Raw genomic sequence first — 14,651 nt, 5'->3', positions numbered from 1 at the left:
ACCTGCCTCGCGGGGCGTTGTAGAAAGAGGAAGAGGCTGGTCGCCAGTGAGCAAGCTCAGATTCTTAGGAGTGTTGGAAGGCCGGAGTGATCGGACAGTGGGGAGGGCACCAGCCTTGCACATGGCCAGGGGGTCCCATCCCTGGCATCCCATGTGGTCCTCCAGGCACTCCAGGGGCGATGATCCCCGCGTGCAGAGCCAGGAGTGACCTCTGAGCATCGCTGGCTGTGGCCCAAGTGGTGAGCGCTCGTAACGGGGATTACGGCCTTTCGCTTACCCAAGGCTGACCCCAGTTTGATTTCCGCAATTGCACAGAGTCCCCCAAGCACTGCCGGAGTGATCACGGAGCACAGGGCCAGGAGTTATCCCTGAGTGTGGCCCAGACTTGCCCTCCTCACCATTCCTGGCGAGGAAATCCAGGGCAGAGGTCAGCTGCCGAGAAGGGCAGACCCGAGTTCTGCTTCCACGTGACGGCAGAGCCTTCGTCAGACCGTTCTGGTGCCGAGGGAGTGCGCGTGGGGAATAAGCCCCCTGCTCCGGGGTTGCTGTGCAGAGATGCAGGCCCCGTCCCCCTCCGCCCCGGCCTTTCCCGGGAGAAGTGTGGTTCGAGGCGAGCACCCTCACTCCCGCCCGCCCTGGGCTCTGCCTCACGAGGTTGCGCACAGCTGTCCAGCCGCAGCCTTGCGTGGGGGAGGCCCTGGGTCCAGTCCGAGACATCGCTAAAAAAAATGATTTGGTGGCCACAGAGACGGTGGGGGCTCAGGCCTTGCCCGCGTCCAACCCCACCTGTTCCCCAGCTCCATCTCAGGTCCTTATGGGCCCAGAGGCCATGTGGCATACCAGGGAGCCAAGGCGTGGCCGTGGCTCAGGAGTCGGTGCCTTCTCTGCCTCCTGTTCTCTCTGGGCTGTTCCAGGCTCGAACCCCCGTGCCGGGCATTCGCCTCCTCCCTGGGCCCGCTCTCCTGGCTTGCTGGAGGGCTTTTGGCCCAGCATCAGGCAGACCTGTGGGCAGGTGAACGTGTTCCGAGTCTGCAACAATGGTTTCTTCCTTAAAGGCGATTTCTTGAGGGCTTGATGGGCAGCAGGGCGTCCACCAGTTGAAGCTCCAGGGAACAGTGGACAGTGGGTCATTCACCATTTGAGACTTGGGGCACGGTGGACACTGGGGTGTTCTCCATTTGGCACCCGAGCCCCCTGGGAATTGTGATTTCTGTCCTACCTTGGCTCCTCTCACCTGCAGCCAGGCACGACCCAGAAACCAGACGAGCTGTGGTCACTGCAAGTGGGCAGTGCCTGTGGGCCCCCCACACGCAGGAAAGCTCCTCCCCGAAGATTCCCCTGACCACGGTGCTGAGAGGGCCACAGTGGGTGGACTGGCCCGTGCTGTGGGACGGGCCCCCGTCTCTTGGGTCCTTTCTGTTGATGCCATCCCAGCTCTGCCTTTTTTCTTCTTTTTTTGGTCTTCGGCCACACCCTGCAGTGCTTCAGGGCGTACTCCTGAGTCTGTGCTCTAGCCCTGAGACCCTGTGAAGTGCCGGGGATGGAACCTGGGTCACCCGCATGCAGGCCAGCGTCCTACCCCTGTACCTCCAGCCTCTCGAAGGCCCTGGACCTAAGGCCGGCTCCCATCCTAAACTGACTTCACCCTTTGCCCTTCTCTTTCTGTCTTATCAAGGGCTTTGAACCTGCCACTGGCTGTGTCACTACCCTCGCAGTGGGTGGGTGATCATTTGCAGCCCCGAGGAGCCCTGGGCCCCTGTGCTAATCTGAGCTCGTGGGAAGCAGGTGGCGTCCCAGAGGAAGTGCCGAAAGCTCTGCCCGGTGCCTGATGTTATCTCGGGTGCCCTCGGAGGGCACCTGGGCGTGGCGTGTTCAGTCTTCGGGGTGTCCCTTCGGGTCTGATTAAGGGTTATGAAAGTTGCCTCCCCGCCCCCAAAGTGTTTGAGAAGCGGGGGAGGACATCCTGGGCTAAATGCCTGCTTTGTGCTCCAGGCTCATTTAATCTTCACCAAAACCCAGGGAGGTCAAGATTAGTGCAGCTTTGGCTGTGCAGATAAGGTGGAGTTCAGCGGGGTTAAGTGATTTATACTTAACGTGGCTGCTTGTGTGCACGGAGGGGTATGGCGAGCTGGTGGAGCCTGGTGAGAACACGTGAGGGCTGGAGGGCAGCGCGGGGTATACATACGGCGCTTCTGACCCATCAGGGCTTACCAGCACCACGTTCCTGTCTGAGTATTGCAGAGGACTTACCCCCCGCCACACACACACACACACACACACACACACACACACACACACACACACACACACACACACACACACACACACACACACACACACACACACACACACACACACACAGAGCGCCGAATTATCCTCCTCCACCTCATGGGGGGGAAAAGATCACAAAAGGCCAGTCCTGGTGAGGAGACGGGAACGGAGATGAGAAAGGACTTGACTGAGTATTCCCAGGGGCACTAGGCAGGTAGCTGTCGGGGTTGGCTTGGCATCAACCCTTTGCTGGCCGTGACGGAGTGTACATGGGCCTTTTTCTTTCTTTTTTATTTTTTTTTAAGAATCACAGTGAGGTAGTTACAGACTTAAAACTTTCGTGATTACATTTCAATCAGTGTTCAAGCACCCATCCCTCCACCCTGTCCCCAGTGTCCTCCCGCCACCCCCCTCTCTGTGGCAGGTGCCTTCCCTCTTACTCTCTCCTTTGGGTGTTACGGTTTGCAGTACAGGCACTGTGGGGCCATCATGTTTGGTCCATATGATCACACATCTCCCATCCTGAGGCACGGGCTTTTTTTTTTTTTTTAACGGGCTTTTTTCTTGATGCGCCTTTGCCTTCGAATAAGGGAGCAGTCTCGAAATTAGAAAATCGGGTAAAGACTAGTCCCAGCAGCCAGACGGAGTCTGCTGGGGCCGCCTCAGCAGTGCTTAGGGCCCTGGGGGCCACCGTTATGCTTCTGGGCCACCTGGCAGGATCAGACTCGGGCTTCGTGCGCATGTGGTGCTCCCTTCACGGCATTTCTCGAGCGCGTGTGTGGTGTGGGTGTGCCGTGCGCTGGGGGGGTCCCAGAGCAGAGTTTGACAGGACGGTGTTTGCGCCATGTGGTCCCAGGAAACTGAAGTCCTTGCCCGGCTTTCAAAAGTCAATGAGGCGACCCCGGTGGGCTGCCCGGAGGAGCCAGTGTTGGTCTCCACTATATGTGAGACTAGAGTGGACGGACGGGAGGGAGATGCTCCACGTGGCTCCTGACATGGCCTCACTGAGCGCGGCTGCCGTGCGCATTCCCTTGGGGGTTCTGCATCGTGCACTGCAAGGTCTGTGCAAACTGGCACGGATTAATGGCCAAGTGTAATTCTAGCACTGGGGACCTTAGTGGTAGCACAGCGGGGAAGGTGTCTGCCTTGCACGCGGCTGACCCGGGTTCAATCCCCAGCATCCCATATTGTCCCCCGAGAACCGCCAGGAGTAATTCCTGAGGGTAGAGCCAGGAGTGACCCCTCAGCATCGCAGGGTGTCACCCACAAAAGCTAAATAAAAAATAAAGCAGATGCATTAAAAAAAAAAAGATTCTCCATAAAAAAAGAAAAATTCTAACATTGGAATTGTAAAGAAGGAAAGGGCTCTATATTAAGAAGTGAAGGGACTTTTCTGTTTTTTTGTTTTGTTTTGGGGGGCCCAGTAGTGCTCAGGGCTGACTCCTGGCTCAGCACTCAAGGGTTACTCCTGGCAGTGCTTGGGGGCCAATATGGGATGCCAGGGGTTGGGCCTAGGTCCGCTGCGTGCAAGGCATGTGCCCTTCCCCACTGTGCTGTCGCCCCAGCTCTCAGGCCTCCTGAATCGATGGCCTGGTTTGGTCCTACCCTGCCTGGCAGAGGTTTTCTTCAGGCAGGTCTTGCTTAGGGGGCCGCCCGCAGCTGTTCCATGTGCTTGGACGTGCTTCTACGAAGACAAAGATGGTGCCATTGGTGGGGCTAGAGCCATAGGACAGCGGGGAGGCCACTTGCCTGGCATGTCGCTGGTGCGGGTTCAGTCCCAGAACCCAATAGGGGTCTCGGAGCCCCCCCCAGGCATGCCTCCTGGGCGCAGAGCCAGGAGCTGGCCCTGAGCAGTAACCAAAAAAAAGAAAAGATGTTTTCAGACTTCGTTTTAGCGTCGCACAGAGTGGATAGGGCATTTTCCTTGCACATAGCAGGTTTGATCCCCGGCATCCTATATGAGCCTCGCCAGGAGTGACCTTCGAGTGCAGAGCCAGGGGTAAGCCCTGAACATCACTGGGTGTGGCCCAATTCCCCCCCACCCCGGTGAAAAGATAGTGATGCTGGGATTCTTAGGATGTCCAGAGTTCTGCATGAAAACAGTACCCTCAAATCCATGTTCTCGGTGGTAGAGTGAAACAGTCTCTGGGGGTCATAGATCACATGACTGCATGCCAGGGCCTGAACTTGACCCCCAGCCCCTCCCCCACTGGTCCTCTGCTCACTGTTCACATGTGAGAGTGTCACCACTCCTCTGCTCTGTTGTTTGCGTGTGGCCCGGAGGGGGTGGGTTCTGCGTGCCTTGTCCTGCGTGATGGGAAGCTGGACACATGTGCTCAGCGTCCATGCGGGGCTGCAGGCGGGAGAGATTTGGCCTTTCCATCCAGTGGCACTTGGTGAGCCGGGCAGCTTGGCTCCCTGTGTGCTGGCCCCGCCTACCTCTGCCTGCTGCTTCTCTGGCTTCCCGCCGCCGCCTCCTCTCCCCATTGAGAGCCTCATCCTTAACCGGCCCGCCCAGGCCTGAACTTGGAGAAGAATCCGTCCGTCTCCCGCTATGGCGCGGCCCAGGTGGAGGACATGGGCCGTATCATCCTAGCCATGATCTCGGAGCCCTACAGTGAGTGCCGTGGGGTCGGGCCCTCCCTCTGCATGCGTGTACATGCGTGTGTGTGATTCCGCACCGTCTCTGCATTCAACTTCCCAGCGGCCAACACCGTGACATGTGTGTTCTTGTTTGCAGATCACAGGTTCTCAGATCCGGAGAGAGTAAATTACAAATTTGAAAGTGGCACTTGGTAAGCTTTCGGAAATCTCTGCCTCCATTGTTTTGGGGCTTTACCTGGCAGGGGCGTGTGGGGAAGGGTTTGTGTTGGGGTTTGAGTTTTACTCACGGGGGTGCTCAGGTCTCACTCCTGGCTCTGTGATGGTGTCCACTCCTGTGGGGCCAGGGGACCTGAGGGGGGTGCCAGCATTCGGACACCAGGCAGCATGCACGGCCAGTGCCTTTAACCCTGTATTATTTCTTCGCCCCCTCTCCACTGCATTTTATTATTTAATTTCTCATTTAATAAGTGCATTAAACCTTTTGGACCCGCATGTTCCAATATCACTAGGTTGCTTGTAGAAGACGGTGGTTGTTGTAAAGGTGTACTTTTGATTAAAATTAAGGTGCCTGCTGCACTCACACCCCTCCCTCGTCCTGTGAACTATGGGGACATTATCTGTTCGAGTCTGTGGTTCTGTTCACCTCTAAACCGGGCATGCTTTCCCTGGAAAACTTCCAAACGAAAAATCCCAGGCTTGGACAGATGATCACGGAGATAATCTGAAGGATATCCTATCAGCTTCACTTGAAAGCAAAGGAAATGACCGGGGTGGAGTGTTTCCGAGCTATCTCTGTTGACGATCACATAAACCTGTGTTTAGTTTGTAAATCTCAATAGTGAGTTACAGGAGATTTACCAGATGCCTGAAATAAGCAGCCCCGCTCCCATCTGTGCCCACGGTGAGACTCTGGGTCCAGTCAGTTGGGGAAGGGGTGTGAGTCAGGGACAGGTCGTAAGGGACCAGTCCCGGGAATAGAAAACTAGATGGGGCAGAGGGGATCATCGGGGGCTGCCCGAGCCTAACAGTTGGGGGCTGCAAATGACTCCCCGGCTGTGAGGCTGAGTTGTGCCCTGAACACACCCACTTTCCTGCACATCTTCGCTTGAGCTGCCAAACTGGATTGAACGCCCCCCCCACACACACACACACAGACACTTGTCAGACTTCACGGTGGCCCTCGCGACCCAGGGCCCTCTGGGAATCTTGGTCCCTGTGAATTGATGCCGTGTCCTTTGGGTTCTGCACGCCAGGGCGGTAGAGGGGGGTTGCGGGGTCGCCTACCTGACTGGCCTGCAGAGGACCTCGCTTCCTCCTTTCCGACTGTGGCTGTGGGCTGTCCGGTCCCTGCCCGCAGCCCCATAAACTTAAGTTTGTAAATCTCAATAGTAAGTTACATGAGATTTACCAGAGCTGAAACAGGGTGCTGGGGTGCAGCTGGGCCTCCTGGGGCCTGAGAGGAAGGACAGCGGATAGTGCAGCTGGCCCGGGTTTGATCCCCGACGCCCCATATGGTGCTCCTGGCCCCACCAGGAGTGATTCTGAACAGTCAGGAATTAACCCCTGAGGGAACTGGCACCATAGCACAGTGGGTAGGGCGTTTTCCCTGCATGCAGTCGACCGGGTTCGATTCCCAGCATCCCATATAATCCCCAAAGCACCACCAGAGTAATTCCTCAACACCCCTGTGCATCACTGGGTGTGACTCAAAGAGCAAAAAAAAAAAAAAAAACTTAACCCCTGAGTATAGCCAGATGTGGCCCAAAAAAATTTATATTTAAAAACGAGTCCTGCATGCATAGCCCGCACTGCCTGGGCCACAGCTGCTTCTCTGCCTCTCCCGAGGCCGACTGCATTATTGACTGACTTTGGGCTTGGGGTCAGCACTCAGGAATTCTTCTGGCAGTGCTCACGGGATCAGAGGACGCCAGGGATCCAACCCGGGTCGGCTGCACCCAAGGAGCTGCTTGGTCCTGCCCGCTGTACTGTCTCTCCAGCCCACCTAAAACTGACTTTCGACTGCCCAGCTCGGGTTCCTTGTTTCTTACTTGATCGTTACTGTTTTGATGTGGTCCGCATCCAGCCTTGCTCAGGGCTTACTCCTGGAGCACCTGGGACCACATGGGGTGCCAGGGACTAAACCCAGGCCAGCCGTGCACAGAGCCTGTGCCCTGCCCATGGGACGGTCATTCTGACCCCCGGGTTCCGGAGGGTTTTAGTAATGTTGGTCTGGAGATCACACCTGGCAGTGCTCAGGGGGACTGTCGAGTCGCCAGCATCGGGCCGGGTCACAGCCTGCAGACAGCAGGCAGTTGCTCTTCCTGTACCAGCTTCCACCCACTGCCACCCCTGCTGCTTTTGTGAGGCTGCAGTCACAAGGGTGGGTGGGCAGGGGCTGCCTCCAGGCACCCGTCCAACCCCGGTTTCGCTTGCAGCAGCAAGATGGAGCTCATCGACGACAACACGGTGGTCAGGGCCCGCGGGCTGCCCTGGCAGTCTTCCGACCAGGACATCGCCCGGTTCTTCAAAGGACTGAACATTGCCAAGTGGGTTCCCCTTTCCGCCCTTCCCAAATCATCCCCCCAAAGCTGCGGGGCAGGGCGGGAGCCATCCATAGTCCAGTGGGGAGGGCCTTTGCCTTGCACTCAGCCACTCGGGTTTAATCCCCGGCATTCCATCTGGTCCCCCGAGCACCGCCAGGACTAACTCCTGAGTGCAGAGCCAGGAGTAACCCCTGAGCATCTCCGGCTGTGACCCAAAAAGCAAAAACACCAAATCTGTGGGCCTCTGGCTGGGGTCCCCTGTCCCCCGGTCACGCTCTGTCCCGGGCCTCCCAGGGGCGGGGCCGCGCTGTGTCTGAACGCTCAGGGCCGCAGGAACGGGGAGGCGCTGGTTCGCTTCGTGAGTGAGGAGCACCGGGACCTGGCCCTGCAGAGGCACAAGCACCACATGGGGACGCGGTACATCGAGGTAGGTGCCCCTCGCCCCCGCGGTCCATCGAGCTAGGCGCCCCTCGCCCCCGTGGGCACTGCCCAGGCACCGAGACGCAGGAGAGTAACCCACTTCCCTTTCTCGCGCTAGGTGTACAAGGCCACCGGGGAAGACTTCCTGAAGATAGCTGGCGGTGAGTGCCCGGGACGTCTGCAGCCTCTCGCGGACTGTCCGGAGCTCGAGGGGTCCCCCGGGGTCCCGAACTGTGTTTTATTTGCTTTTCTTTTATTTCTGCTGTGCGACGGAGGAATTGATGCAGAGTCCGACTGTCTGGTACTTTGCGTGTGGGGAATGTAAAACCTGTACACTGTTGATCAGGACCAGTGGGCCTCAGTACTGGGGGCTGGGGGGAGGCCAGGAGGACTGGACCCCGGCCCTGCATGCAAACCTCAGCCCCCACCCCTCCTCCTGAGGCCCACCAGGAGTGGGGGCGGGGGGCACTGCTGGGTGTGGCCCAAAGGCAAAGAAAGGAGACTTTGAGGACAGCGGGGGGAGGTGCTTGCCCTTCCTGCCGGCAGCCAGGTTCCATCCCCAGCATGGCCAGGCCAGGAGCGATCCCTGAGCACTGCGGGTGTGGCACCTACGCAGTGTGGTTACAGTACAGGTTCCTGTCCTGCTGCAGCAGAGAACAGCTTGCGCCTTGCAGGGAAGGCCCCACCCAGCGGTGCTTGTGCCCTGTGCTGCTGGGGTTCCTCCCAGTTCACACCTGAACACCTGGTTTCTGGTTTCTCTGAATTTTTCGAATTTTTCTAGTTTTTTATTTTATTTATTTTTTTGCTTTTTGGGTCACACCTGGGGATGCACAGGGGTTAACTCCTGGCTCTTTACTAAGGAATTATCCCCTGGCAGTGTTCAGGGGACCATATGGGATACTGGGATTCGAACCCGGGTTGGGTGCGTGCAAGGCAAACGCCCTACCCACTATGCTATCGCTTCAGCCCCCTAGTTTTTTTAATTTTTATAGTTTTCCTAGCATGTCTGGTTTCTAGTTTTTCTTTCAATCAAGTGCTTTAATGGGCAGGCATTTTCCTGGGTTTTTTTTTTGGGGGGGGGGGTCACACCCAGCAGTGCTCAGGGGTTACTCCTGGCTCTGCCCTCAGGAATTGCTCCTGGCGGTGCTCAGGGGACCACATGGGATGCTGGGAATCAAACCCGGTTGCCTGCGTGCAAGGCAAACGCCCTCCTCCCCATTGTGCTATCGCTCCAGCCCCACCTATTTCTTTTCTTCAAGGACTGGGTCTTGGGCCACACTCAAGGTGCTGTTGGGGACAAAACAGGCTGGGCTGCATTGCCAGGCAATCCCATATACACTCAGGTCTCTCTCCCTCTCTCCCCCTCCCTCTCCCTCTCCCTCCCCTACCCCCCCCAAAAAAAAAACCCCTGGGGAGGTTGTTTGTTTGTTTGAGATTTAATGTTTGTAGTAACAGTGAAGTAGAAACTGGTTATTTTTTTTGCTGTTAGACCACACCCAGAGGTGCTTAGGCTTACTTCTGACAGACAGAATCCCAGAAAACTTCCCCTCCAGCCCCAGTTCTCTCTTTGGGGTGGATCTTTGGACACGCCTAGTGCCTCAGGGCTGTTCCTGGCTCTGTGCTCTTGAGTGACCCCTGGTGGTTTCTGAGCCCCAGGACCTTGGGACCCGACCTCCATCAGGCTGGGGAGGGCATTTGTATGCTTGCACCGCCAACCCGGGTTCGCTCTCCGGCATCCCGTAGGGTCGCTGAGCACCACCAGGAGTGATACGTGAGTGCAGAGCCAGGAGAAACCCATGAGCACTGTCTGTTTTGCCCCCTGATCCCCCGCAAAAAGTCCATGAAAACAGGGTCAGCCGCGTGCCTTACCTTCGTGCTCTCTCTGACCCCATTCACCGCATCGATTCAGAACTATGAAACCTTAAAGTAGCAGTTGCATATAAAGTATTAATTGTGATTTGTTACACATAGGGGTTTTGGGGGCGGAGGGGAGTTGGTTTTGGGGTCACACCTAGTGATGCTCAGGGGTTACTCCTGGCTCTGCACTCAGAAATCACTCCTGCTGGTACTCAGGGGACCCTATGGGATGCCGGGGATCAACCCAGGTCCACTGAGTACAAGGTGAGTGCCTTACCTGTTGTACAATCTCTCCAGTCCCCATAGGTTTGTTTTTTTTTTTCCTTTTTGGGTCACCCCAGCAATGGTCAAGGGTTAACTCCCAGCTTAGCACTCAGAGATTACTCCTGGCGGTGCTCGGGGTACCATATGGAATGCCGGGGATCAAACCCAGACCAGCAGATGCCCTACCAGCTCTGGTCCCCCATAGGTCTTTTTAGAAATAATGAGCTTGTGAATTTCTGTTACACTTTTTTTTTTTTTTTGGAGGGGGAGCCTTTGTGATTTGCAGGGGAAGGTTGTGGCTCTGACTCAGGAATTACTCCGGGCAGTACAAGGGAGCCTGTGTGGGATGCCTGGGATGGAACCCGTTTGGCCCTGTGCGAAGCCAGCACCCTCGCCACTATCCTATGAGTGCGAGCCCTGCTCTTTTCACCTTTATAAGTTCCCTTCTCCTGCTTTAGCTCTCTTCCTGTAACTTAGATTTTCTGGAATGTTCCCCATGTGTTGCTCTTTTGCATCCTGACAACTTTACAGACCTGTGAGAGGCATTTACAGCTTATTTCTGATACTTGGCTGTGTATTCTGCAGCGAAGATTTGTCTCTGTGTATGCCACAGAGCAGGATAAATAAATCAGAAAGGAGAGGAGCTGAAGGGAAGGGTGTGAGAGGATCTTTATAAGAAGCTTTTGATACCGATTGCCAAAATACACCAACCTGCAGGAAGCACTGTGCCTTGTGGCCGGCCCGCCCTGGCGCACGGAGCCCGTGTGCAGGCAGCACCTAGTTTGACACTTGTGTGTGTTTGACTTGCTGGTGTGTTTGTGGCCCAGAACTTCAGCTAATCTTTAGATCAGCCGCCACTTCCAGATTGCTTTTTTTTTTTTTCTTTTTGTGTCACACCCAGTATGCTCAGGGATTACTCCTGGCTCTGCACTCAAGAATTACTCCTGGCGGTGGTCGGGGGACCATATGGGATTCTGGGAATCGAACTTAGGTCAGCCGCATGCAAGGCAAACGCCCTACCCTCTGTGCTGTCGCTCCAGCACCCCCAGATTGCAGACACTAGGATTAGTAAGGATTTGCTCTCGGCCGGAGAGACTCCAGTAGGGAGGGTGCTTGCCTTGTACGCAGCTAACCTGGATTCTATCCCCAGCAACCAGTAATGGCCCTGAGCCCTGCCAGGAGTGATTCCTTAGCACAGAGTTGGGTAAGTCCTGAGCACCGTGGGTGTGGCCCAAGAATAACTCCAACGCCCCCCAAAAAAATTGGTCTTAAGGAAATGCTGGAGTGACCTGGGGGTCAGGTGCTTGCCTTGTACGCTGCTGACCCGGATTTGATTCCTGCACCACGTGTCTCCCCGGCCACCAAACAAGATTGGAGTCTAATGTCCAGCTCCCACACTGAGTGCCTCATCCCGGCAGGGGGGTCTGAGGGAGAGCTGCAGCTGGCTCCAGACTTGCTGGCCCTCCCTGAGTCCAGGGCACCTGCCTTTGCTTCTTTCTTTTGGCAGGGGGTGGGGTAGGATCTTTGGGCCACACCTGTCCGAGCTCAGGGCTTACTCTCTGCTCTGCACTCAGGGATCACCTGGGATGCCAGGGATTGAACCTGGGTCGGCCGTGTGTCAGGAGAGCATCCTCCCCGCTGGACTATCACCCAACCCAGGAGGGATATGTTTGTGGGTGTGAGGGTGTGTCCCAGGCACGGGAGAGCCCTGCTTCCGGGAAGGCCTTCTGAATCCCGAGTGAGCTGTTAGAGCATCTCGGTCAGTAAGCGGGGTGAGGTGGACATCCTGACTGCTTCTCGATGCCCACACAGGCACGTCAAACGAGGTGGCACAGTTCCTGTCCAAGGAGAACCAGGTCATCGTGCGCATGCGAGGGCTGCCCTTCACGGCCACGGCGGAGGAGGTGGTGACCTTCTTTGGACAGCACTGCCCTATCACGGGGGGCAAGGAGGGCATCCTCTTCGTCACCTATCCGGACGGGAGGCCCACGGGGGACGCCTTCGTCCTCTTCGCCTGCGAGGAACACGCGCAGAACGCGCTGAGGAAGCACAAGGACCTGCTGGGGAAGAGGTACATCGAGCTCTTCCGGAGCACGGCGGCGGAGGTACAGCAGGTGGGTCCTCGGGCGCGGGGGGCAGCGGGGGCTGCTGTGGGGAGGGCTCTGGGCTGAGAAGACGAAGTGCACGCACTCCACATTTCACGTGCAGCTTTTTAAAATTTAATTTTATTTGTGTTTGTTTTGTGGGTCACACCTGGTGATGCACAGGGGCTACTCCTGACTCTGCACTCAGGCATCACTCCTGGCTGTGCTCAGGGGACCCTGTGGGATGCCGGGAATCAAACCCGGTTGGCCTCGGTGCAAGGCAAATGCGCCTTACCCGCTGTGCTATCGCTCCAGCCCTTTACATGCGATTTTAAGGGATTCACAGAATCTGTATAATTTATTCATGGGTCTCGAGATTATCTCAAGGAAAATTGCTAATAACCTCCTGTGATCTCAGTGCCAAATTCCAGGTGTTTCTTTTCGAGATCAGATCACCTGCAGCCAGTGAGGGCGAGCACATGTAAACGCATGGTTGAAACTTTCTGAGAGTGTCAGGCTGGAACTCCAGGCAGGGCATGCGGAAACCAACGGAACATTTATCAAATTTTAAAAATAAAACAATGGGGAAAAAAACCCAGAAAGAACCCAATTTTTTTTTTTTTTTTTTTTTTTTGCTTTTTTGGGTCACATCCGGTGATGCACAAGGGTTGCTCCAGGCTCAGGAATTACCGCTGGCGGTGCTCAGGGGACCATATGGGATGCTGGGATTCGAACCTGGGTTGGCCGCGTGCAAGGCAAACGCCCTACCCGCTGTGCTATCGCTCCAGCCCCAGGATTTTTTTTTTTAAATGGGCTGAGTTTCTCGCCGGCTGCCGGGCTGCCCCGTCGGGGCTGTGACCTCCTCCCTCTGCCTCCGAGCACAGGTGCTGAATCGTTTCTCCTCGGCCCCCCTCATTCCGCTCCCAACGCCTCCCATCATCCCGGTACTACCTCAGCAGTTTGTGCCCCCGACCAGCGTGCGGGACTGTGTCCGCCTGCGCGGGCTTCCCTACGCAGCCACCATCGAGGACATCCTGGACTTCCTCGGGGAGTTCTCCACGGACATCCGAACCCACGGGGTCCACATGGTGTTGAATCACCAGGTAAGGTGTGGCGGGGGGCCAGGCTCTAAGGTGGGGCCAAGAGGGTCTTGGGGAGGCTCCAGGAGCAAACGCAGGGCGGTCCCACACACAGGGGCATGGGGCCCAGGGCGGTGCGGCCGTCCAGGGCACCTGATGGGTTCCCGAGATGTCTAACCACATTCCTGCCGCGCGCAAGTACTATTGCAGACGTGTTAAATGTATGACTCTGGGTCGGACAATTTGCCAGTATTTTATTACAGCACCGACAGAACAGAAATTTGAAAATCCATACGTTGATTCATTTTGATAGAGTTTTTAGAAACATTGGGTTTTTTGTTTGTTTCTTGGTCTTTGGTCGGTTGGTTTGGGGGTTTTGTGTGTGGACTGGAGCGAGTAGGGCGTTTGCCTTGCAAGTGGCCGACCCGGGTTCGATTCCTCTGTCCCTCTTGGAGAGCCCGGCAAACTACCCGTAGCGTATTCCCAAACAGTATGCCCCAAACAGTAACAAGTCTCTTAATGGAGACAAGCACCCGCCCCAACTCGCTCTGCCCCAGAGCAGTTTTTGGTTTTTGTGGTGCTGGCAGTCGAGCCTAAGTCAGCCTCAGGCGTTCAAGCTGAGCCCAGAAAACGCCACGTTAAGATGGCCGGGGCTGGGGGCCAGGAGAGATCAGCTCTGTGTCCTGAGCGCAGCCTTGCCTGCAGAATGCTCGGGTGTGTTGTGTGTGTGTGTTGGGGGCCTGGCACAGCCAGCAGCACCCCCAAGTGCCTCCCGCAGCAGCCACTGGGCCGGGAAGTCCCCCATCCACCCCCTCATCATCACTGGGTGTAGCCCCCAAAGAAACCTCCAGCCAGAGTTGTATGAATGTTTGTGTTTGTGGGTTTGGGTTTTTTTTTTTTTTTTGCCCCAAGAAAGGAGAATGGAGGTTTGGGTTAGAAATGCCAACTTGAAAATAAAGCCACTCTCCTGGGTTGTATCTTTCCTCTGCAGTCTGAGTGTATGATCCCCTCGCCCTGAAAAGGGTCTGTCCCTGGAGACCAGCTCAGACGTGGTCCCAGGCAGCTGCTGCTGGATTTGCCGCATGGCCCGGGCCTGGGCCAGCAGCCCCTGGCCACACTGCACCCTTAGCCCCAGGCCAGGCCACTGGCAGGCGTTTGGTGTCAAACTCAGCAGGGCTGGTGGTCTCTTTCTCCAGGCCACCAGGTCTGAATGGCTTGGGGGGTGTTATGGGCTGTTCCTTGAGGCCTGTGTCCTGGGCAATGACCCTGGGAGGTGCTCTGAGGGTGGACACGGGTTTCCCTCCATGACTGGGCTTGTCACTCATTTTTCGGGCATTGGTGACTTACGGTAACTTGCATGGTAATAATTGGCATGGAATGGCCAAGGCTTTTTCAAGAAAGCAGCCCAATAAGAATTGATGCCTTCTGAATTTGGTTGTGTGTTTTCTCCCTCACAAATGGCCCTGATGGAAGCAAACAGGGATGTCGTGTTCTGTGGGGCAGGAATTCACTGGCTTGGTTTGAGACGG

The 14,651-nt window shown here is 56.3% G+C and overlaps 1 protein-coding gene across 1 annotated transcript in view; it reads left to right on the top strand.

Moving 5' to 3' along the window:
- The window catches only part of ESRP1 (epithelial splicing regulatory protein 1), a 44,949-nt gene that overhangs the window by 13,495 nt on the left and 16,803 nt on the right, over nt 1–14,651 (top strand). The window contains exons 5-11 of the mRNA XM_055127867.1: nt 4,790–4,888; nt 5,012–5,066; nt 7,311–7,421; nt 7,713–7,845; nt 7,957–7,999; nt 11,772–12,073; nt 12,928–13,146. Coding sequence (XP_054983842.1) covers nt 4,790–4,888; nt 5,012–5,066; nt 7,311–7,421; nt 7,713–7,845; nt 7,957–7,999; nt 11,772–12,073; nt 12,928–13,146 — 962 coding nt within the window. The remainder of the gene's footprint in view (nt 1–4,789; nt 4,889–5,011; nt 5,067–7,310; nt 7,422–7,712; nt 7,846–7,956; nt 8,000–11,771; nt 12,074–12,927; nt 13,147–14,651) is intronic.

This window comes from Sorex araneus, chromosome 2 (genome assembly GCF_027595985.1).
Source record: "Sorex araneus isolate mSorAra2 chromosome 2, mSorAra2.pri, whole genome shotgun sequence".
Taxonomy (NCBI): domain Eukaryota; kingdom Metazoa; phylum Chordata; class Mammalia; order Eulipotyphla; family Soricidae; genus Sorex; species Sorex araneus.
This window is presented reverse-complemented; position numbering and strand designations above follow the sequence as displayed.